The 23365-nt window shown below is 39.0% G+C and overlaps 1 protein-coding gene across 1 annotated transcript in view; it reads right to left on the bottom strand.

Moving 5' to 3' along the window:
* fbxl17 (F-box and leucine-rich repeat protein 17) overlaps positions 1 to 23365 on the bottom strand; it is a 258417-nt gene that overhangs the window by 58761 nt on the left and 176291 nt on the right. The window contains exon 10 of the mRNA XM_037680052.1: positions 13222 to 13298. Coding sequence (XP_037535980.1) covers positions 13222 to 13298 — 77 coding nt within the window. The remainder of the gene's footprint in view (positions 1 to 13221; positions 13299 to 23365) is intronic.

The raw sequence follows: 23365 nt of genomic DNA, 5'->3' as shown, positions 1-23365 counted from the left end.
TGCAATATTAAAATGTGTCAGTTCATGGGATGTTAGGAGAGGAGACAAGAGATGTCTACAAATGACTCGACACTCGGGTCCAAGTTTTGAAAATGGTGTCAGGAAGTTAAAATATTGTTCAGTATTGACCCATTACAACGTTGACTAGACAGTATTTTAACTAGAGTTATGACAAACTGCAGTTGTAATGATCAGTGTCTGTTCCTTTGTTAGGTCTAATGCTCCTTTTTTCAGGCAGACAACTTTTACTTAAATGTTTTTACTGTAGTTAAAATGACACATTGGTTTTGCTTTGTATTAAATAACAACTTTCAAAGGTATAATAATTCATCTTTCTTATTTTGCTTAATTAACTTAACTCTGCATGTTATCCCTGAAAATCTGATGCACAGAATCACAAGTCCAAGTGTGAACTGTGTCACACAATAAAAACATATATTATCTGCAGCATTGTTCATTAAAATGACACAACACTATTAATGTATTACAGAAAATATACATATGGTAGGCACACTTAATGATATTGTAGACCATTGCATTAGGTAATACATTCAGCAAGTACTTTTAATACTTTAAACATTTTTAAACGCAATTACTTACTTACTTTTACTTAAGTAAAAATGTTAATGTGGTACTTCTACTTTTACTAGAGTACATTTTTGTCTGTTTATTTGTACTTTTACTTAAGCACGGTGTTTGAGTACTTTCTCCACCATTGAGTAGCTGTGAAAGTTGAGCAAAAAGACCCTGTGAAGCGAAGGCTAACTTTAGAAGTCCCAGCAGGGTACTTTAACTATTAAACACTCCTAAATCTGATCCCTGTGTTACATCAGCACCTTCTTAACCCAGAAGACAGTTCCATTCACACCTGAGAGAGATGAGGGGAGGAGAGACGGGACAGAGCATGACGCTGAGGGAGATGAAGGGTGACGATGCTCAAGAAAATGAAATGAGACAGCCACTGGGAGAAAAAAGGATTCTGAACATTTTACACCTGTCCATGGACAGTATCAGTGCTACTTCAAGGCAATAACACAGCAAATGTGACGATGCCCCAAGAGAAAGACGCGTCATATTCAGACACACACAGATAGCCCCACAATGGAACTAATAAGAAAACTAAGAACATGTGATGTCTCACTTCTATAAACAAATGCCTTATAGCCAGCAATAACAGGGGCATCTTATGTACACTTTCACAGCTTGGTGTTATTGGGTCCCATGGGCATACTTAAAGCTTGCTGTTATTACGAACTACAGACCTGAGAGAAAAGAGAAGAGATTGTATGAGTGAGATAGGGATGGATCAAGTGGACCATTTTTGTCGAAACATCATGAATACACACAGAGCCTGTTGTTACATTTACCTGGTGCAGAAACATTGCAGCTAAAAACATGATTACATCTTTGGAAACTGCACAAGCGTTTTGCACATTAGGGCAAATACCTGAGGACACAGACAAACACAACAATCTGTATAAAAAATGCACATTTGAGCCATCGATGGTCATTTTTTGCACACATTTAAGCTTTGAAATAGCAGAGGCATAATATTATTTTTTTCCAAAAGTTAACACAAAATATGTGTGGTGTTATTTGATACTGTGAGTGGACAAAGGTATTAGTTTGAGCTCAGGAGTCCATCCATAATTTTTGTGCACCGTGTGTGTGATTTTCTTGGTGTCTGTGTGAGATCGCAAATGAGGCTTACTTGTCTGTAAAGCAGCTTGAGTACAAAAACTGTGTGAGTGTGTTTGTGCGTGTGCTACAAGTAAGAAAGAGTAAGCCTGAGTCTTCAGAGCTTAAGCCCCCCTCACTTTTCTCCCCCATAAGGCAAACAGTGGATAGACCACAGGGCTTAGTGGAGAAAAAAGAGGAAGGGAGGACAATATATGGAAACTAATTCAACTTCAACCTCTTTGCTCTGCTCCCCAATCTGTGAATACCACCACAGGCTAATGTAAGGAAATGGAAATCTCAACTTGCACACTATAAAGAATTGGAATCCTATAGACGTGTACTTACTCGAGTAGCGGTCAAGTAGTTAAATACTTTTCCTCTGTGTAGGTTCAAATACAACCATTTCTACCTGCCTTTGCTCCCTCCTTACCTGTCACCCTCTCAGGTTTCCTGCATTTAATCTGATGAACTTTCCAAGCTCAAAGTACGGGAAAGTTATTAGTTGCATTTTCAGAAATATAAAAGATGTTTTGTCATTTTTATGGAGAGGGCCAATAAAACATTTTAAAGTCGTTTTAGTCAAACCACGTTTTTATTTTAAACAAAAGAAAGAACACAGTTTCTTTTGATACATTATTATTAAAACTTGGATAGGCCCAGAATAAATTTTGCTTTGGTTTTCCTGATGAACGGCACAATATGTTGCTGAAAAACTTCAAATTACATTTTGCTTTGATACTGTCTGTTTCCGTCTGAGGTGCTGTAACTGTGGTGTAACACCTAGATTTCCTAGAGTGTATATGGTTATCTAAATTGTTTTTCCTATGGTAAAGTTCTTTCAAGGTAAAAATAAATGAATAATGCAAGCATTTTATCAAAACCTCCACCTAATCACTGTTGAATATACAGGTGCTGGTCATAAAATTAGAAAATCATGAAAAAGTTGATTTCAGCAATTCCATTCAAAAAGTGAAACTTGTATATTATATTAATTCATTATACACAGAATGATATATTTCAAACATTTATTTCTTTTAATGTTGATGATTATAACTGACAACATGGAGTCTATCAGTCTGTGTCACTGCTCAGGTGTTATGAGAGCCCAGGTTGCTCTGATAGTGGCCTTCAGCTCTTCTGAATTGTTGAGTCTGGTGTAGCACATCTTCCTCTTCATAATATCCCATAGATTTTCTATGGGGTTAAGATCAGGTGAGTTTACTGGCCAACTAAGAGCAGGGATACCATGGTCCTTAAACCAGACACTGGTAACTTTGGCATTGTGTGCAGGGGCCAAGTCCTGTTGGAAAATGAAATCTGCATTTCCATAAAGTTGGTCAGCAACAGGAAGCATGAAGTGCTCCAAAACTTCCTGGTAGACGGCTGCGTTGACCTTGGACCTCAAAAAACACAGTGGACCAACACCAACAGATGACATGACACCCCAAACCATCACTGACTGTGGAAACTTGACACTGGACCTCAAGTAACATGGATTCTGTGCCTCTCCTCTCTTCCTCCAGACTCTGGGACCTTGATTTCCAAAGGGAATGCACAATTGACTTTCATCAGAGAACATAACTTTGGACCACTCAGCAGCAGCCCCAGGCGAGATGCTCCTGACGGTGTCTCTTGTTCAAGAGTAGCTTGACACAAGGAATGTGACAGCTGAAACCCATGTCTTGCAAACATCTGTGTATGGTGATTCTTGAAGCACTGACTTAAGCTGCAGTCCACTCTTGGTGAATCTCCCCCACATTTTGGAATGGGTTTTGTTTCACAATCCTCACCAGGGTGCAGTTATCCCTATTGCTTGTACACTTTTTTCTACCATATATTTCCTTCCCTTTGCCTCTCTATTATGCGCTTGGACACAGAGCTCTGTGAACAGCCAGCCTCTTTAGCAATGACCTTTTGTGTCTTGCCTTCCTTGTGCAAGGTGTCAATGGTCGTCTTTTGGACAACTGTCAAGTCAGCAGTCTTCCCCATGATTGTGTAGCCTACAGAACTAGACTGAGAGACCATTTAAAGGCATTTGTAGGTGTTTTGAGTTAATTAACTGATTAGACGGTGGCACCAGGTGTCTTCAATATTGAACCTTTTCACAATATTCTAATTTTCTGAGATACTGAATTTGGGGTTCTCATTAGTTGTCAGTTATAATAATCAACAATAAAATAAATAAACATTTGAAATATATCAGTGTGTGTGTAATGAATGAATAAAATATACAAGTTTCACTTTTCGAATGGAATTACTGAAATAAATAAACTTTTTCATGATATTCAAATTTTATGACCAGCACCTGTAGAAGTTTTTACAAAACATTTTCAAAGTAGGCCTAATTTTGCCTTTATGCGAGTTCTGTTACAACACAGGTGACATGATGACTCAGTCAACCGGTGGCTGTTATGCCTAAGGGAGGTAGTCACATAGCTGAGATGGTAAGTAGGTGTAAAGTTTTGGATGGTGTGCGGACAGCTGTCGAACCAAACCAAAGAGGCTGTTATCACTCATCGGTGTAACCATATTGGATTGAGTGTAACAAACCAGTGCTGTGGGACATGGTCAATCCAGTTGGTGCATTGTGACAGAGCAGGGGTGCTTTAAAGATGGATTTGTCTTTGCAATCTTACTTTGGAACCATTTTGCAAAAGTGACTCATGACTTCACAACTTAGATATAACTAAAATCCATTTTTATAGTGTTCATGATTCAACCCTCTCAAACTGCACCAAATTAATGACTTTGACAAATCATATATATATATATATATATATATATATATATATATATATATATATACACACACACTTCTTGCACACTAAGGTGACTTTAAGCTACAATATTGGAGTCAACAATATCACAAAACAAAAAAAAACCTTTAGTATGAAAATGGATTTACAGTAACACTTAAGCCCAGATCTGAGCTGTTCGTAGTCCTGGGCGTTTCCCCCCTCCAGGTCCAAGCACTACCATTGATTTACTGATGTAATAATGCATAATGTGAGTCTTTGTCCTCACCGTGTTCAGCCTTTTTACAGCATGTGTCACTCTCTTGCTCCTCCACCCCTCATCCCTGCTGCACCTCAAACAAGACACACAGGTTATGAATTTTCCTGGTGGGTGCTTTTTGTTTATTACTGCTTCATTGCTTTTTAGGGTCATGGCATGACACTGACAGGGGTCATGGGAGAAGGCTTATGGGCCTGGCTACTTGCAGTTTCGTTGTTCTACACTTAATGGAATTGGTGTCAGGTAGGTCATGCCTGGGTTACTCTCCTGTCAAGTCGTGTTGTGATGGTTACACCCCTCAACATTTAAGTCCCCAACTGAATACAGTGGTTCCTTGATTTAAACAAACCTAACAGATTTGTATAGTAAAAAAAAAAAAAACCTCACACATTTTAATGCAATAAAGATGCAAATGTGTTCCCATCATGGCCATTTTACCAATTAAATAAAAAATCTAATAAATATTTTTAATAGCCTATCTATCAAACTAGTTACAAACAACATTACAGTTATTAAGCAATAACTTTAAAGGAAGAAGCTTCTTTTTTCTCTTTAACTTTATGCTGTTCTGACATACAGTACCAGTATAAGACTACTGGTGGCTTGCTTGAATGTTCCCCACTTACCAATAATCTTTCTCAATGTCTCAAACATTGTAAAACCATTTGAAAATTAAGTTCATAAACCCTTCCAGGTTGATGGGTGGCAACAGGTGCTTTTCTGTGAGTCATTGCTAACGTCTTTCCTTGTTGGCATTTTGTTAAAACACACCTGACTACTTTAGAAAAATAAATTACAACTTTTATAGAGCCGCTCACACCTGCTCAGGATCAGTGAATCAATTCATTTAATTAGCCCCACCTGGTCTACTGTGTGTACTTCCAATCCTGTCGTACATTTTGTTCACCAATCATGTGAAGCTCTTTATTTACGATTGTATTTACCTGACTTTAAGACCTGGTGTAAACTAAAACATGTTTTGATGTGTATGACAAAACCTATAATTGAAAGAATTCTAAGAGCCAAACACAGGTATTGTAATAGATTGTTTGCTACTACACAATAAACATTTACATACTATTACATGGCACAACATTTATATAGTGTATAGCGATGAACTAAATTGTTGTTTTTCTGAGAGGAAAAAAAAAAAAACCGGGCTTGAACCAAAATAAAAACGTGATTAAAGAAGAAGACATGAAGAGATAGACCCTAATGTTTGTTTTTGTTGCATGTAAATAACTGCTAATCTAAATTTGGTCCCCTTAACTTTTCTTTAAGGCTGTGATCCCTGCATTGTGTGGCATTTTAAAAATGACTCCGTGCTCTGCATCGAGGACTTGAAATGATATTGCACAGAATGTTCTGACATGCACATCAATCCTACAAACAATGCGGAATAATAAAAAGTACCTTAAGGTTAAAAGCAAACACAGTAACTCTTGAGCTTTGAGGATACTGGAATGGCCTCATTAGACTATATAAGAAACAATAATAATCACAAGTCATTTTCATTGTCAGTACGGTAGTTACTGTGCTGTATCAGCTGCTTTTATGCTAAGTAACCTTATCTTATAAAAAGCACTATGATACTTTGGGGAGGGAGTGTGTATCAATTTCCCCCGGTGGCAGGAAAACCAGTTTAAGTACACATCAGCACGTACAAAGGCATGTAAACAAGAACGGAGTCACACACACAAGTAAAGATGCACATACAGCCATACTTCATTCTTACGGTTCTGCTAAAGGGAAGGGCTGTGGATGCCCCATCTATCAATGTTCAGTGCATTTAGAGGAAAGCACCTCAGATAAAAGCAAGAGCTGAAAGATGAATGGAAAGAGAAATGAGAGAGGAAAAGAGAAGGAAAGCAGTTTGGTCTTTGAACTGGACTAAATGCAACAAAAAAAAAAGAAAAAAGAGTGAGAAGAATGGAAATTCATGCTGACCACATGAGCGCTATAAAGGGGGTGATCGAATATGGCAATAAGAGACTAGAAATTGAATGACAACAATAATCTCACAAGCTGACAGATGGGTAAATACAGATGGACAAAACAATAAAACGCACAATCTGAGCGGCTCAATGCTTCTTATAAAACTACACAATGCAATCACAGCAGTCTGGATGATGGTCTGTCGCCATCACATTTTTTATTTGGGCCAGTATCATAAAGGACTCAACATGTTTGCTTCCCATTTCAAAGATATTTTAAATTATAGAAAAAATATACAAGTTCAAGCGGAGCTAGGTCATAGTTTAAAACACGATGAATGTTTGAAAAGGTTACCAAAGAGCATGTGAACCAAATTAATGCTTTATAACTGGCACTGATTTCTTAGTTTATATGGTCATCTGATCCAGAAAAAAAAACAAAAAAAAACTTTTTTTTAATGGTATAAAATGATGCTTATATTCTTTGCTTTCTAAAGAGTGAATGGTAAATGGACTGTACTTATATGGCGCCTTTCTATCGTATTTCAAGATACTCAAAGCGCTTTACACTACAATCTGTGTCCTCATTTACCCATTCATACAGCACTCTACTAGATCACTACACAGCTAATTGAACAAAATCATTCTAATGAGACTAATCAGTGCTTTAGATCACATTCATACACTGATGGGACACACATCAGAGGCTATGAAGGGGTTCAGTGTCTTGCCCAGGGACACTTCAGCATGTGACTGCTGGTGGATTCGAACCCCAAACTCTCGCATTGGAGGACGACTGCTCTAACCACTCAGCCACAGCCGCCACAATCTCAGAAAATAAACAGTTACGGAGAATAGTATTTAGCAAACAAAGCTCCAACTTTAATATATTATAATAATTTATCTGGAAAGGATTTAAGAATAATCCTGTAAAAACGGATTCAAAAAACTGAAAACACAAAAAGCGGTGTTGGAAAATTTGCAAATGGCACAAAATTGCCAGTAGCCAAGCCCAGCTTAAAGCTGACCTGCAAAGACTGACAATGCTAATAATTTTCTTTGCGAAAAATAAATAAATAAATAAATAAGGCTCCACCACAATGTTTCTATCTCAGCAGTACAGTACAGACTGTATGCTGGTGTAAAGACATCACAGCTAATGAGCCACACACCCAGTTATATTGTCCCATTTTCCGTCTTCTTAGAATAGAATAGACCTTTGTTGTCATTGTACCAAAATATAAAATATGAGTTTGCTTCCCAGAGAAAAAGTAAAAACAGTTTAATATAAAACAAACAAAACATTTATAAATATAAACTGTATAGAAGGTAAAAATTGCAGATGTTAAACACTCCAAATGTGCAACACAAGCAAATTAATATTATACTAGTTGTCCCTTATTGCACTTATTCAGTTCTTATTAAAGCTCTTAAGTTCAGTAACATCTGACGGATAAAAAATATTTTCATATCTGTTTGTTCTTGTCTTGATTGATCTGTACCTTTTCCCTGATGGTAACAGTTCAAACAGATCATGGCCAGGGTGAGATATGTCTTTTAAGATGTTGTGCGCTTTTCCTATGCAGCGGCAACTGTGTAGATTTTCCAGTGAGAGAAGAGGGCAGCCCACGATCTTCTGGGCTGTGTTGATAACTCTCTGGAGTGCTTTCCTCTGAACCACTGTGCAGCTAAGATAATCCACAGTGATGAAGTATGTTAAGATGCTCTCTATGGAACATCAGTAGAAAGACACCAGCAGTCTCTGGGTGGTGGTGTTCCTCCTGAATACTCTCAGGAAGTACAGTCTCTGCTGGACCTTTTTCAGCAACCTAGAGGTTTTCATGCTCCAGGTCAGATTCCCCTGGACTCCCAGGAAACGGTAATCAGCTACTCTCCCTGTCCGCAAATTTGACTATGGTGTTGATGTGGTGAGCAGGGGTGCAGTCATGTATGTAGAAGGCATAGAGCAGGGGGCTCAGTACACAGCCCTGGGGGACTCTGGTGCTAAGGCTGAGGGCCATGGATGTGTGACGGCCCATTCAAACCTTCCGACTGAGGTCTGACGAGAATCTATTTACACATGTGCAGGTGAAGTGTGGAAAACCCAGTTCACCCAGTTTTTGCACCAATTTGTTGGGGAGGATGGTGTTGAAAGCAGAGCGATAGTCTACAAAGAGCATCCCCACATAGCTCTCTTTTTTCCTCCAGGTAGGACATAGAAACATGGAGGGCTGTGCCCATGGCATCCTCAGTTGACCTATTAGCTCTGTAGGCAAACTGGTGGGTGTCAAGAATGTGTGGAAGGAGTGAAGTGATGTGACTCATGGCCAGCTTACAAAACACTTCATCATCACTGGACTAAGAGCGAGTGGCCGGTAGTCACTTAGATAGGAAATTTGGGGTTTCTTGCATATTGGAACTATTGTAGATATGGGGACCATTATATACAAGATATGGGACTTCCATCTTTCTTTCACAGAAAGAATATGTGACTGCACAACACAAAACCCAACCAGAATAGGTAAGAATAATTCCTCAAGTAACAATAATAATTAACTTTTTTTTTTTAATAATTAGTAGAAACTTACACAAACCTTAATTTTTAACATCTGCTTGTTGTTAGCTGATATAATTGCCATTTTTTGTTACAGGACCAAAACTTTGAAGTGTTAAACACATTAGTCACCAAACACTGTAAGTAAAAAGGGGTAAAGGAATTTGACTTCCATCACTGCCTAAGCATAAATATAAATCTTTCCACTCTGCAACTCTATACCAGATCTGCTTAAGTCCTTTAAAAGCAGACCAGGCTTCCACTTTTCTTTCCTCTCAGGTGTACAAAATCTCCCACAGGTGTCTGACTCAGTCTAATGTTTCCACAGATGTACACAAGAAGCCATGACTGATAATGCAAAGGATCATGGGGGGTTGTGTGGGTAAAGGAGGAACATTATCATATGTAAGGAATGGCAGTGCCAAGTTCTTTGTTTTGTATCTGGATAAAGCAGGTGGGCTACAAGAGACATGATAAGAGCTCTGACACACACACAAACACACACACATAGAGGAGACATAAATGGATTCATGTTAATGCAAATCATGAACACAAAGGAACAAAAGAAGCACACAGACGGCTAAAGTGAAGAGTAAAAGGAGACAAGGAAGTGTCCCTGTCTATCCAGGTGTGTTGAAGATTCAGTTTGTGTTGGTCACTGAGGAGAAAGGGTGGCGAGATCTGATTAACAATGGGAGAGAAGATAAGTAGATTTTCTCATCCGGATTAGCTTTCAAACCCATTTTGTAAATAATGTTACTCGTATCTCTGCAAACAAGAAAAAAATGTAACTCTCCCATCTTGTTGTCCATGATAAACAAACAAAAAGGTATATTAAAAAAAAGCATGTGTGTGCGCGCGCATGCGTGTGTTAACGTGTGCGTGTGAAAGAGAGCGAGAATTTTGAGATTCACGTCAAAATTCAGACTTTCATTTTAGAATTTCAGAACTTTGAAAATAAATAAATTTTATTAAGGAATTAAATTCATTTTCACTTTTTCCATTTGTTTTTTCTCCGACTTTTCCATAATTTTATTAACCATTTAAGGCATGAGAAAAAAAAACCCCACACATTTCTAAACATCTTTGTTTATGTCCTCAAAACTCCTAAAATTCCACCAGGAAGCAAAAGCAGCAGTAAAAGACAACCAGTCCACTCAAACAGAAGATGCTTGTGGACATCTCAAATGCACTCAGAAAAGCCATTAATAAAAATAATTAGCGCAGGAGATGGGCGGAAAAACACAGGCGCAGTTGGCAGATGTAAAATCTCATTTCTGTTATTTAATTTATTAGCGACTGAAGCAGGAAATCCACCAATCACTGTCTTACAGCACTGAGCTCCCTGCAGGAAGCATCTTCATCCTTAAAGGACAAACGAACATGCAAACGTAAACAGACACAGATCTGATCAGCAGCCGAAAAGGGAAAAAGAGATCATTAGCAAAGGAGAAGATCAGATATCACTAATTCATCTTGGTCAAAATGATTAGAAAGAAGCGTAAAGAGAAGAGAAGAATATACAGTATAAAGTGTTGGCTGTGTACATTTCAGATTTAAAGTACTTTTGTAATTCAGGAGTCATAACTCAAGTTCCAGCAAAAACGTGCACACAAAATGTTTTACACTCTTGCAGGCATAGCTAAAGTTGTTCAGAGAGGTCAAGGCCATTACCATATTTTCCGCCGTACACGACGCACCGCCTTATAGGTCACATCAGTCCAAATATGTCTAACAAAGTAAAACAAATATATCGCTTTGCCGTATAGGTCGCATCTATTATATGTCACCACTGACTCGTCACGTTTGTTACGTGTCACCGCTGACAACCTGGAAATGTGGGTCAGTGCTGTGCCAAAAATTGATTGGCTGAGAAATGGCGGCCGTGGGAGTGTGCACGGGAGAACTTTTAACAAGAATTTAATGATTAACACAAAAACAATTATTTGTTTGCTTGAAATTATAGCAATCTGTTGAAGTTTTCTTTAATAAATTCACTTTGACGGTCAAAACAGCTGTATTTAAAAAGCCAATTTGCGGAAGCAGGAGCGCGCAGAGGGCGACTCGCTGTGCATTTCTTCGAAACTTAACAAGATAACCACCTAAAAACAATTATTTGTTTGCTCGGCATTATAGTAAAGGTGTGTCTCAGTTTAACGTTTCCTTAATAAATGCACTTTGATGGTCAAATCAAAGTATTCGCTGCCCCGGTGCTCCGGGAGTGCACAGAGGGAGGAAATCAGGAAGGAGGAGCTCTGCACATTTCTTCAAATTTTAACAAGATAAGCACCTAAAACAATTATTTGTTTGCTCGACATTATAGCAAAGGTGTGTCTCAGTTGACCTTTTACTTAATAAATGCACTTCAAAGGTAAAATTAGCTGCATTTCACCGGAGCAGCACAAAAAAAATGAAGCTGATTTGACGGTTGCTCCAGGCATGATCCTGGAGCTGGAATGAAGGTGGCTTCTATGGCAAGCCGATAGTGTCATTAATAGCCACTTTTACTTATTACATGACACAATGGCCTGCCATACTATTCGAGTGCCATCTAGTGGCTGAAAATGGTAGTGTTCAATATTTACAATGTCAGATTGAATGAAAACGGTCATATCTCAGGCAAAAATTGGTTTATAAATATGAAAAAAAAACCCACAAATAAGTCGCTTCGGTGAAAAAGTCGCAGGGCATGTAAATTATGCAAAAAAATGTGACTTATAGGCTGGAAAATACGGTACTATTTCTGCAACTCTGTGATGTAAACAGAGAACTTCAGCTTACGAAGGAAAGTTGAATTTCAGTTTTATATTTTTAGTGTGTGTTTTTCTTAAGCATGTTTTGGAACTGAAAAAAGGAGTGGCTCTTAATTTCATTGTACTTGCATATAATGACAATAAAGGCATTCTGATTCTGATTCTGAAAGAAACTTTTCTAGTCTGCACTCTTACGCCATAATCACAAGACTATCTGAGAGACTTAACACAATTAGGGTCCCACTTTAAATTCAATCTACAGAATATATACAATTAACACCTATGGAGCAGACCTGGATCCCTAAAAGCTGATTATAAACCCAGAAAACTTTCTACTTTTAACAAGCAAAAGGTTTAAACAAATGTAAAGCTTAACTATAAAACCAAACTCATGTTGTTCCTCATTTACAACAGCAAAATTCAGTTGAATTTATTAAAAGTATGAAAGCACTTGGAACTAAACTAACACCAAACATTTTCCAAACAATCCAACTAAAACCAGAAATTAAAGCTATATTTGATAAAAAGAAAGACTTTTTTTTATATTAAAAAGATTTCCTGATTCTTTTATAGTCTTTCTTGAAAAGAGTAGTCACTGACAAATAGAGGATCAGAGTTTAAAGGAATTTAAGAGTCCACACTACCACACCTGAATAGATAAACACTACCACACAAAGAAGCACATATTTCATGCAGGCGGTGATAGTCAGCACTGCACTCCTCATTTTTCCAGCACTGAAGCACCCCAACTGTGTATTGTACTGCAGCTGATGAAAGACTTGAACATATGGCTGAATGGATTCAAGCAGAGGAGCAAAGGTAGTGTAAACAGAACGAGAACGAGAGATGATGCTAGAGGGATACACAATCTGCCAGCGTGAGTGTTGTGAAGGATAGAAAAGCATGTATACATCCTGTCAAACATTACAAACATCTCTAATCCTCAAACAAAAGAAAACGCATGGAAACCCTGCCGGGAGCAGTAGTGATTCTGCGCTGAAGACTTGTCACATGCCATCCTTTGAGTAACCATCACGTTCGGCTCATTTCCACCTGAAAACTACTGACTTGAAGGTGAACGTCAATCGTGAGCACGCTCATCTACTACATGAACAGCAACGAGAAACATTAGCTCCATCTGCGTGGAACTTTTCATCATGTTTTTACCGTTTGTGTGTCTCATAAGAGCCGAGCCATAAAAACAAATGACTCCATTGTTGAGGATGTGGGCAATGATGGTTATGGTAATAATGTTGGCAAATGACGGCAGCAGAAAGTATCCTACCGTGGTCTGTGATTTTACAAGACACTAGATAGAGCTCCTTCAGACTTCTCCCCTCCTTGGCGATGATTTCCACACACCTACAAACAGAAAAACAAAGTAAATGTTAAAATGGAATCGGCGTGAAGATACGTTTCGCTTTTGCCTACGCCGCAATGCACACGCAGAAGTTTTCTCACTCAAACACCCTTTTCCCTGCCCACACAAGTAGGATTTCTCAACTACAAAGGTTAAACAGTACTGCTGCAGGGTCACAAATGTTCACATTTTCTGCGTCTATGTCTTTTAGCATACATAAATAATTAAAAAAGCTGATCTGATTAAAGAAGCAAGCATCAACGCAGCGGGATTGTATGTGTGTATTCGTGCATGAGTGCACACTGTCTCACACACTTGCTCACTTCAAAGCAATCTATCTGGATTCAGCCCACTGCCTGAGCCCAAAGGATCGTCAAAGTGTGTGTGCACGTGTGTGTGTGCGTGAGAGTGAGAAAGTATACACTAGGGAGGCCCAAAGGCAAGATCAGAGTATCTGTATCAAATGATTCTCTTTAAATACCCGTAATGAGAGGAGTGCCATGCAACAACTAGATTTTGATCTTTGCATTTGACCCATTAACCTTCAGGAGAAATACTTTGATCTTATTGCTGGTGTTGTGTCATGAAAATTAATGAGACAAAAAGATGAGCATGCACACACACACAGTGAGATTGCAGCGTTCGGCTTTAAGCTGCCGATGAGCTTCATGTCAAAGTGGAGACATCGAAACATTATTGAAGTGTTTGCTGTGGTGTGTTCTTTTATGAAACGCACAACATGACTGACAACTGAGGTAATGTTCTTCTATTTGAGGCACACGACCGTACGGCTTATCCCAGCACAGCCCACGCAAGCATGAGGACTTGTTGCGAGAATATGAGCTTTGTTGCTTTCATGCTGTTTATCCGGCATCCTCACTGTCTGCAAACATGAGCGAAAATAGGACTTAGATCAACAGGGAATTCAGTACAGAACAACTTCCCCAGAATAAATAAATAAATAAAGCTTGATTTGAGAGTGTTTTTGCTCCAGGATTCACTTAAGGTGACACAATCCACAGATGCCACTTGAGGTGTGATATATCACACTGCAGGATCAAGGAAGGAAAGCCGCAAGTGACAGAAAAGTTAGATTGTGTGTCACATTTCTAAACTTTGTGACTGAGTGTATTCTAAGTTGTAAAAACGTGTACAGGCCTGTCTGCTTTACTCCACTGGACTGAATCTTTTTATTTTGCTTTTTCCATCATTTTTTCCCCTTGCACCCCTACAATCTTCCTCACATTATCGGGTTATCTTATTTTCCACTTTGTCACCCTCCTCTCCCATGTCTTTCTATTTATTTTTCTGTCTCTTTCTCTTTCCTACAAATGTTTCTTTTTTTCTATTTAACCCTCTTACTCTCCATCTGTGGCCCTGACGTGATGTATCATGTGAATAATAAACCTTTTCTCTAAATAACGAGACGACCTGTTGCAATCGGTCATTCCTAGAGCAACCTTCAGCCACAGTCAGCTTTAGATTAGATTCAGTTAAGCCTGAAGGATCACAATATCAGGCTGTGTGTCTTGGGGCTAAAGCATTAGAACTGCTAATGAATGAATGCCCTGGGAGGAGCTGGTTGAGGAAACAGATAAAAAGAATAGTAGCAATTCAGGATGCTGCGACGAAGGCGAAGAGCATCCTCTGGGACCTTGTTACACTGTGCTCTGGTCCCAAGGGTGAGAGCAAAAGCAATTAGATCAGACATCAATGAATGAAGGTAGGAGCAGGGAGAGATGGAGAGGAACTACAGCAGGAAACAGTAAGGAGAGATCTCTATATAGACGGAGAACGGATGCATCATGGAGGAGCAGGGAAGGGAGACAAAGAAGAGAGAACGTGGGACCTCTAACAAGGCAAGAGTGACGAGAAATGGAAGAAGGTGAGACAGCTAAGAAGATGAGGGAGGATGGGGAAAAAGGTAAGGGAACTGCAGGCCCTTCAACATGCATCCAGTACAGCACCAACATGAATTAGTGATCTGCTGCTTCAATGTGAAAATCTTAATGTACATTTTGAATGGATCTTAATTTTGATCATTCATTTTTTGGGGCCTGCAATGCTACAAATACTTATGGGATGTAAGGTGATTTGACTGGTGAAGCTGCTGGTGATGCTGGGGCATGGCACACCAAGGGACAATAGAAATATTTAGAAAATTGGGAAATTAGGAGTTAGAAAATGTAGCACGGTTGTGAAGTTGGTAGAGCTGCCGCCTCTCAGCGAGCAGGTCGTCCTGGTTCAAATCCCAGTTGGAGACCTTTGTGGGTGGAGTTTGCATGTTCTCTTTGTGTGAGTTTTCCCCAGATCTTGCTGACATGAATACGCCCTTAGTGAAGGTGTGATGGACAAATGGAAGCACACAAGATAAATAAGAAAAGAAAATTAATCTCAAAAGGAGAGTTAATAAAAATGATTTCAACTATTACAGAAAAAGAAAAGAGTGACGCAACAAAAGGGATAAAGGATTGTGAACAGTGACAAGGATGCATCAAAAAAGTAAGATGCTCCTCTTAAGGACACCCCTTGTGTATAAAATAAATCCAAGAACATTTGGATTAAATTATGTAGCCAGATAAGGTGCAGCTCACGGTTATTATTGTCACTTTAATGACAATAAAACTGTATTCATGACAACAAAGTATTCCATGTGTAAGCAATAAGCATTACCAGCTGTCAGGAAGGGATGGAGGAGCAGAAAAAGAGGCCTCATCAGGGGTCAACGGGGGGGTTACCATCACTGCACTGCTGGCATCAACAGTTAGAGGTAAAACCAAAGTGCCACTTTCACACAAACAAAAGAAACATTTTCTTTGGCTCTTGGCATCCCAGAGGTGTTGAGAAGCTTTTAATTGATAAATGAAAAAAAAAAAAAAAGTTGCCACCTGGATTTAACTAAGCAAATAGGTACGAGCCTCCTATTGGATAATTACTGCATGGGCAATTATCTTTCAGCTGGCAACAAGTTATTTAACACCAACTGGCGCAATGAGTTGCTTCTCATTTCTTAAGCAACCATGTTGAAAGACACATCGTGTGGTTGTGGAAAATATGTCAGTCCGTTTGAGAAGGGTCAAATCATTGGCATCAAGCAGAGAAAATATCTAAGGAGATTGTAGAAACTACTAAAATTGGGTTAAGAACTGTCCAACACATTATTAAAAACTGGAAGGATAGTGGGGACCCATTGTCTTCGAGGAAAAAATGTGGCCGGAAAAAAATCCTGAATGATTGTGAACGGCGATCACTTAAATGTTTGCTGAAATCAAATCGACGAAAAACAACAGTAGCACTCAGGGCTATGTTTAATAGAGAGCATTTCCACACACACTATGTGAAGGGAACTCAAGGGATTAGAACTGAACAGCTGTGTAGCCTTAAGAAAACCACTAACCAGTGAGGCTAACTGGGAAAAAAAAAGGCTTCAATTTGCTAGGGAGCATAAAGATTGGACTCTGGAGCAATGGAAGAAGGTCATGTGGCCTGATGAGTCCAGATTTACCCTGTTCCAGAGTGATGGACGCATCAGGGTAAGAAGAGAGGCAGGTGAAGTGATGCACCCATCATGCCTAGTGCCTAGTCATCAATGCAAGATCTTGGTGAAAAAATTAATGCAACATTGGATGGAAATAGATCTTGTGACTAGGGATGCACGATATTGGATTTTTGGCCGATATCCGATATGTCGATATGTTAAAACTTATTTGGCCGATAACCGATGCTGATACCAATATTTTATATATGTTCTTTTGTCAGAACATAGCCCTCTTATTTAGGCTTATTTGCTACAAAAATTGTGCAAAAGCTGTAAAAACTGGTGACATATATTCAGTAACAGCCAAATGATATGCATAGAACTTTAACTTATGTTAAATGAAAAGTGTTAAATGTTATTTATTTAGTTATAGTTTTATTTATTAGTCACCTGCAATACTGTCTCACTTATGGAGGCTTGTTCCAGGTTCCTAGCTGCAGTGTGGGATCCTCTGCACTCCTGTGCATGAAGGACAACCTTTTTAAGTTAAAAGTTTTTGTATATTCATTGTGCCATAAGACTGATCATGCTAACGGGACTAACACGACGTCCACATGTCTGTGGTAAAATCACGCAACAAGTCGTGCTATCGGCTATTAGCTTCTCAATGACGTCAGAAATGACGGCTTGTAACTCAGGTAACGTTACGTCGGAAAGATATCTCCGACTGGGGACGATGTAGTGAGGCTCAACGTAGTCCATAAATCTTCGAAATCTGACATCATCGCAAACGATAAATAAAACTTCCACACCGCAGACATTTTGAATTTTCCTCTCCGCCATGAGATCAGGTAGGCACACGTGGCGTCATCGTATTGTGCTGCTGCTGCAACGTCATCACGTTGTGCTGCTGCAGGCAAAACCAGTGCCTTTTATATCTGCAAGTTACTTTAATGGAATGGCCGATGTCCAATATTGAACTTTAACGCTAATAACGGCCGATACTGATACCGTGCCGATAATATTGTGCACCCCTAGTTGTGACACTGCAGAAGCTTATCGAAACGATGCCACAGTGAATGCATGCTGTAATCAAATCTAAAGGGGGTTCAACGAAATATTAGTGTGTGACCTTTTTTTTGGTGGCGACTTTTTTATTGGCATGGCAGTGTTATCTCTCTAGTTTTAGCTTCTCTCCAGTGGCTCCCTGTCTAATTCAGAATGAAATTCAAAATTTTACTTCTAACATACAAAGCTCTCAACAACCTAGCTCCATCTTATATTACAGATCTTATTGTTCTATATTTTCCTAAAAGAGCACTTCACTCTCAGACTGCAGGTTTACTTGTGGTTCCTAGAGTTTCCAAGAGCAGAGCAGGAGGAAGATCTTTCAGTTATCAGGCTCCTCTCTTGTGGAACCAACTTCCAGTTTCTATCAATAAGTCTGACACTGTCCAGTTTTAAGATTAGGTTCAAGTCTTTCCTTTTTGATAAATACTATAGTTAGGGTTGGCTTGGGTTTCCTGAGCTATCCCTTAGTTAAGCTGCTATAAGCTTAGATTGCTGGAGGACAAAGTGACCAGATTTCTTCACTGTGCTACTGTCTTTATTTACTCTGCTTAACCTGTTTTGTATTTGTATTTTTTTCTATCCTTGATTTATGTTTTTGTCATTCTTCCAATACAAGGTACACCTGCATCTACATCTGGACCTGCCATACTGTGCTTATTTGTCTCTCCTTCCGGTCCTCTCAAACCAAGCCAGTTGAAGCAGATGGCCGCTTGTCCTGAGCCTGGTTCTGCTGGAGGTTTCTTCCTTTTAAAAGGGAGTTTTTCCTTTCCACTGTTGCCACTGTGCTTGCTCAGGATGGGGGACTGCAATCAAGTGAAGATTCAACGAGTCTGCTGGCTTCCTTAGATAGAGAACTTTACTAATTGGCTTTTCTATGTATGTGAGTGTTCCTGTACAGTGCCCTGAGACAACTTTGTTGTGAATTGGCGCTATATAAATAAACTGAATTGAACTGCAAAGTTTTAAATCTTAGTTTAGGATTTAACACAGTGATGAAACTTGATCACTGTTCTTTAAAAATGTTATGTCAACCATGTAACTATGGTAACTACATTATCTTTAATTTATCTGAAATCATCGTTCAAGACTGTTCAAGGCTTTTTACGTGCAAATGAAAACTAAAGGTATGACAAATAAATTAGTGCAGTTTAAGGTAAATATGTCTCTGTTTGAGGATTTAGGTGATTTATTAACATCAATTTAAACAGTCTCCTGTTAAACATGATTTTAATTTTACAAATCTTTGCCCACTGCCACTTAAAGCTACATGCATTATATTAACTTGTAAAACATCCTAGGTTTTACAATCACTCAGATGTCACTACTTCCTATTTTTAAAGGGATAAAATCACTATTACATGTCTTATCATCTCACAAAGCTGGCAATCTTTCAGACACTACAAATTATTGGTATCATAGGCAGTTCGCAGCTTTGAGCAGAGTTTCAAAGCAAAGTCAGGAGCTTCTGAGTTTTAGGCACTTGACTGAAAGATCTCTTATAAAACCAAAGGTCTTTGTGCATGACTTTGCTTTTGTTGAACAATTTGAGGTCAAACCTTAACAAAGCCAAGTAATCAGTTCTTGATCCTGGCTCACGGTCCGAACAAATTTGATCCTCCTGTGAGAACATTGCATGGCCAACTGTAAATAGTAAAAAAAAAAAAAAAAAAAAAAAAATGCTATTTTAAGAGGTGCAGCTAAAAAATGTACTGAAATGGCTAATCTTTCCTTATTAATTTCTATTGATGCTGGGGTTCTGTACATCAAAATTTAGAAAATAGGCATTTCTTGATTTTTTTTTTACATCGTTAATGATTGGGGATGCATGCATTCATTTAAACAGAGTAATAAAAAAACAAAACATTAAGTTTGTGGAGCTTACTGTTAAAATAGGCACAGTCTGTAAACCTTGAGTCCACTTGCAACTAACTTCAAACAGTTTGCAGTGAGGCAATGCAAAAGAATGCAGGACTAAAAAGGAGGGATAAAGCGAATGAAGGAAACCTAATGTTTGTGTGTGCACACAGTGTGTTGTTTGCACATGTGTGAGTGCGTGCATGTGCTCCTTAGAGGTGAAGCTAATCTTCTTTTATGCGACACAACCAGAGGTACCCATGCAGACCGGGAGCACAAAGGAGAATAGCAACAATAGTTGAAAAAAAAAAAAAAACAGAGTTCCATATTTATCACAAAGACTGCAGACCGTCTTGCAGCCAAGCAACATGTGTACCCCTTCTCTTTAGCTGGGTGATCACAATGGTGCAGGAACAAAGAAGTGGCCGGGAGAACGACTGTAGGTAGATATGCTTGCTCAACGCCGACCAACACAAGCCCCCGTCCCATCCCGTTCCTCACACAGTCCACAATTACACGGCTGTCTGGCCACACAAAAGGGGCAAGGGAATAAAAAGAGATGATTTTTTTTCCAAGGATGAGTGTGGAAGAAAGTAAGCCTGAATATATATAAAGGAAACGCGACTGAATGTTTAGGGAGAGGTTGAACACATAAAAGGAGGCAGAGGAGGGCATCGGTTGTGACACAGAAGACTTCAGTCTACCCTGTCTGTCTTTTGACTTAATGAAATGGAAGGGCGGAGCAGCGAAGAGACGGAGAGCCATGGCAAGATGGTTTACACTTCTGTGAGGAATGCGCTTGCAAAATGATTCTTGCTGTAAATTTTCTTTATATCACCCATAAATCGATATGCAAGCGTAGAAAAGCAGGGTTCTGCTTTTCTAAGACATGTGCATCTGAGTTTCTAAAATCTTCTGTACAAAAAAAAAAAAAAAAAACCTTTGGGACTTTTTTCATTGGGATAATATAAATAGACATAAAATATCCAATATCTCAAAAGAGCTCTTTAGTAAGCTAATATTTCATACTGCTGACTAGAAACAATCTTAAAATGAAGCAACACAAAATGTATAGAATGGAAGAGGCCATCAATATGCCTTTTGAAATGGCTGACCTTTAGGGAAGAAAGTAAGTATGGCAAGACTGTTGTGTTTTATTTACTTGAAACTGAATTTAAACTAAATATTTAAAGGTATACCTTACACTTTTAAATAAAAAAATGCTGTTTGTAATTACTGCAACATAATAGTAAATACATGGTAAATTCCTTTCTAAAATTATTAAGTAGGAACATATGATGCATTCTTCATGTTTCTGTTAAAATTACAACACCGTGACTTCAAAATCTAACGTTGTAATTTTTAATTGTGAATTTGTTGTCTCAGTTTGTGTGCATGTATGCGCCTCCCTGTGTTTTTGTTTCAGGTTACCTTGTAGGGACCAATTGTACAAACAATAATGCATTGTGGGAACCAACTCACCCACTCACCCAGCACACACACGTTTTGACCCACTCCCGTCAGGAAGGAGGTTAAGGAGCATTAAGTGTAGAACCACTAGACTGAGGAACAGCTTCTACCCTGAGGCTGTTAGACTCATGCATCTCTAACCAGAATAATCACTGTGAAAAAAATCGCATCATGTTGCTGCTGATCTGTTTCATGTTACTGCTGATCTGTTTCATGTTACTGCTGATCTGTTTCAATGTTGCTGCTGAACTGTTTCAATGTTGCTGCTGATCTGTTTCATGTTGCTGTTGATCTGTTTCATGTTGCTGCTGATCTGTTTCATGTTACTGTTGATCTGTTTCATGTTGCTGTTGATCTGTTTCAATGTTGCTGCTGAACTGTTTCATGTTGCTGTTGATCTGTTTCATGTTGCTGCTGATCTGTTTCATGTTACTGTTGATCTGTTTCATGTTGCTGTTGATCTGTTTCAATGTTGCTGCTGAACTGTTTCATGTTGCTGTTGATCTGTTTCATGTTGCTGTTGATCTGTTTCAATGTTGCTGCTGAACTGTTTCAATGTTGCTGCTGATCTGTTTCATGTTGCTGTTGATCTGTTTCAATGTTGCTGTTGATCTGTTTCATGTTGCTGTTGATCTGTTTCATGTTGCTGTTGATCTGTTTCATGTTGCTGCTGATCTGTTTCATGTTGCTGCTGAACTGTTTCATGTTGCTGTTGATCTGTTTCATGTTACTGCTGATCTGTTTCAATGTTGCTGCTGATCTTTTTTATGTTGCTGCTGATCTGTTTCAATGTTGATGTGTTCATGCGTGCTCATTCTCACAGACTCATGTTCATGTTTGTGCTGATGTTCGACGTAATGTTTTTATGTTATGAGTGCTTAGTGTATACTTAGTTGTTTTTATTAGTTCATATCTTAGATGTTATTACTGTTATTACATTTTATTGTTGGATGTAACTGGGACCCTGTGTACATAATTTCGCTCCACCACATGTACCACATGAGGTGCGAATGACAATAAAGAAACTCTTGACTCTGACTCTCTGACTGAACTGCTATTTATGGAGACCAAAGCCAGGTCCCCATAAGGAGAAGACTCGTTGGGGGGGGGGGGGGGGTAGGGTTTAGGTTTAGGACTAAGGTGTGAATTGCGGATGGGTTAGGGTTAGGCATGTACTAGTACTGGTTAGGTTTAGGGAAAGGGTCAGGGCTATACAAAATGAATGGAAGTCAATGCAAAGTCCCCCAAAAAACGTTTACAAGAACCTGTGTGTGCATGTGTGTGTGAATTCCAGAGCTGTCTGAATCAGGGTCTGCTTTGGCAATTAGGGCCTGGATGATTTCCCAGGCTGGCCTGCTGTACCCACTGCTCAAATGAGAATCGCATTCCTATTGTGTTCTACCTCAGTTAATCATGTTTTCAAACGCCTCTGCAAACCGGAGGGGCGATACAGCGGCTTGTCATCGGCCTGCTCAAAGAATGTGCCGATGGGGTCAAAACTGGAGCCATGAATATCCATCATACTCTGTCCCCCTATTCAACCGGAGCTTTTTTTTTGTCTCTTTGTGAAAGATAAAGCACCAAAGAACACTACAAAGGAAACCCAAGGAAAAAAAACAACAAAGATCTTGTTTGCGTTGATGTTAAACCAAGTTCTTTGCTTATTCCTGCATTCCAAATGGTGACAAGTTAAAAAAAAAAAAAAGACTCATTTGGCATTTTTTTTAGACTGTATTAAATTATACTGAGTTCAAAAGTGCATTAAGTGACTGTGAACATTTATTATGAATTTACAATATGTGCCAGCAACTTCAACAATGCCAAAAACAAGTATCACTTACAAACCAGTCGATTTGTACATCGAAAACTGGAGAAAAAAAAAGGCAACTAAGCACTTTGTGAGGTTAAGTGGCAGTTATTCACTTGAAGTTCATCCAAATGGACAGCCTGTTGCCTTGCCAACCCCGTCAGGCCACCGTAATGCTCATGCACAAAAAGCATTTTAAAGAATCTGGTTGCCAACAAAAGTCCAACTGGCCTGCCGTCATACGTCTCTTTACTCTGACTCTGCTATCCCTTTCTCTAGCGCGCCCACACAGTCTCCCTGAGGACATGCAAGTGAGATACCCTCACCTATAAATGAACAACTGGCTTTTTGTAAAGTAATGTCATGCTCCTATCTGCCTCCACGGTCAG

The sequence above is a fragment of the Nematolebias whitei genome, chromosome 8 (assembly GCF_014905685.2).
Source record: "Nematolebias whitei isolate Nwh7 chromosome 8, NemWhi1, whole genome shotgun sequence".
In the NCBI taxonomy this organism is placed as follows: Eukaryota; Metazoa; Chordata; class Actinopteri; order Cyprinodontiformes; family Rivulidae; genus Nematolebias; species Nematolebias whitei.
Note: the sequence above shows the minus strand (reverse complement) of the source record. Positions and strands in the feature narration are given on the sequence as shown.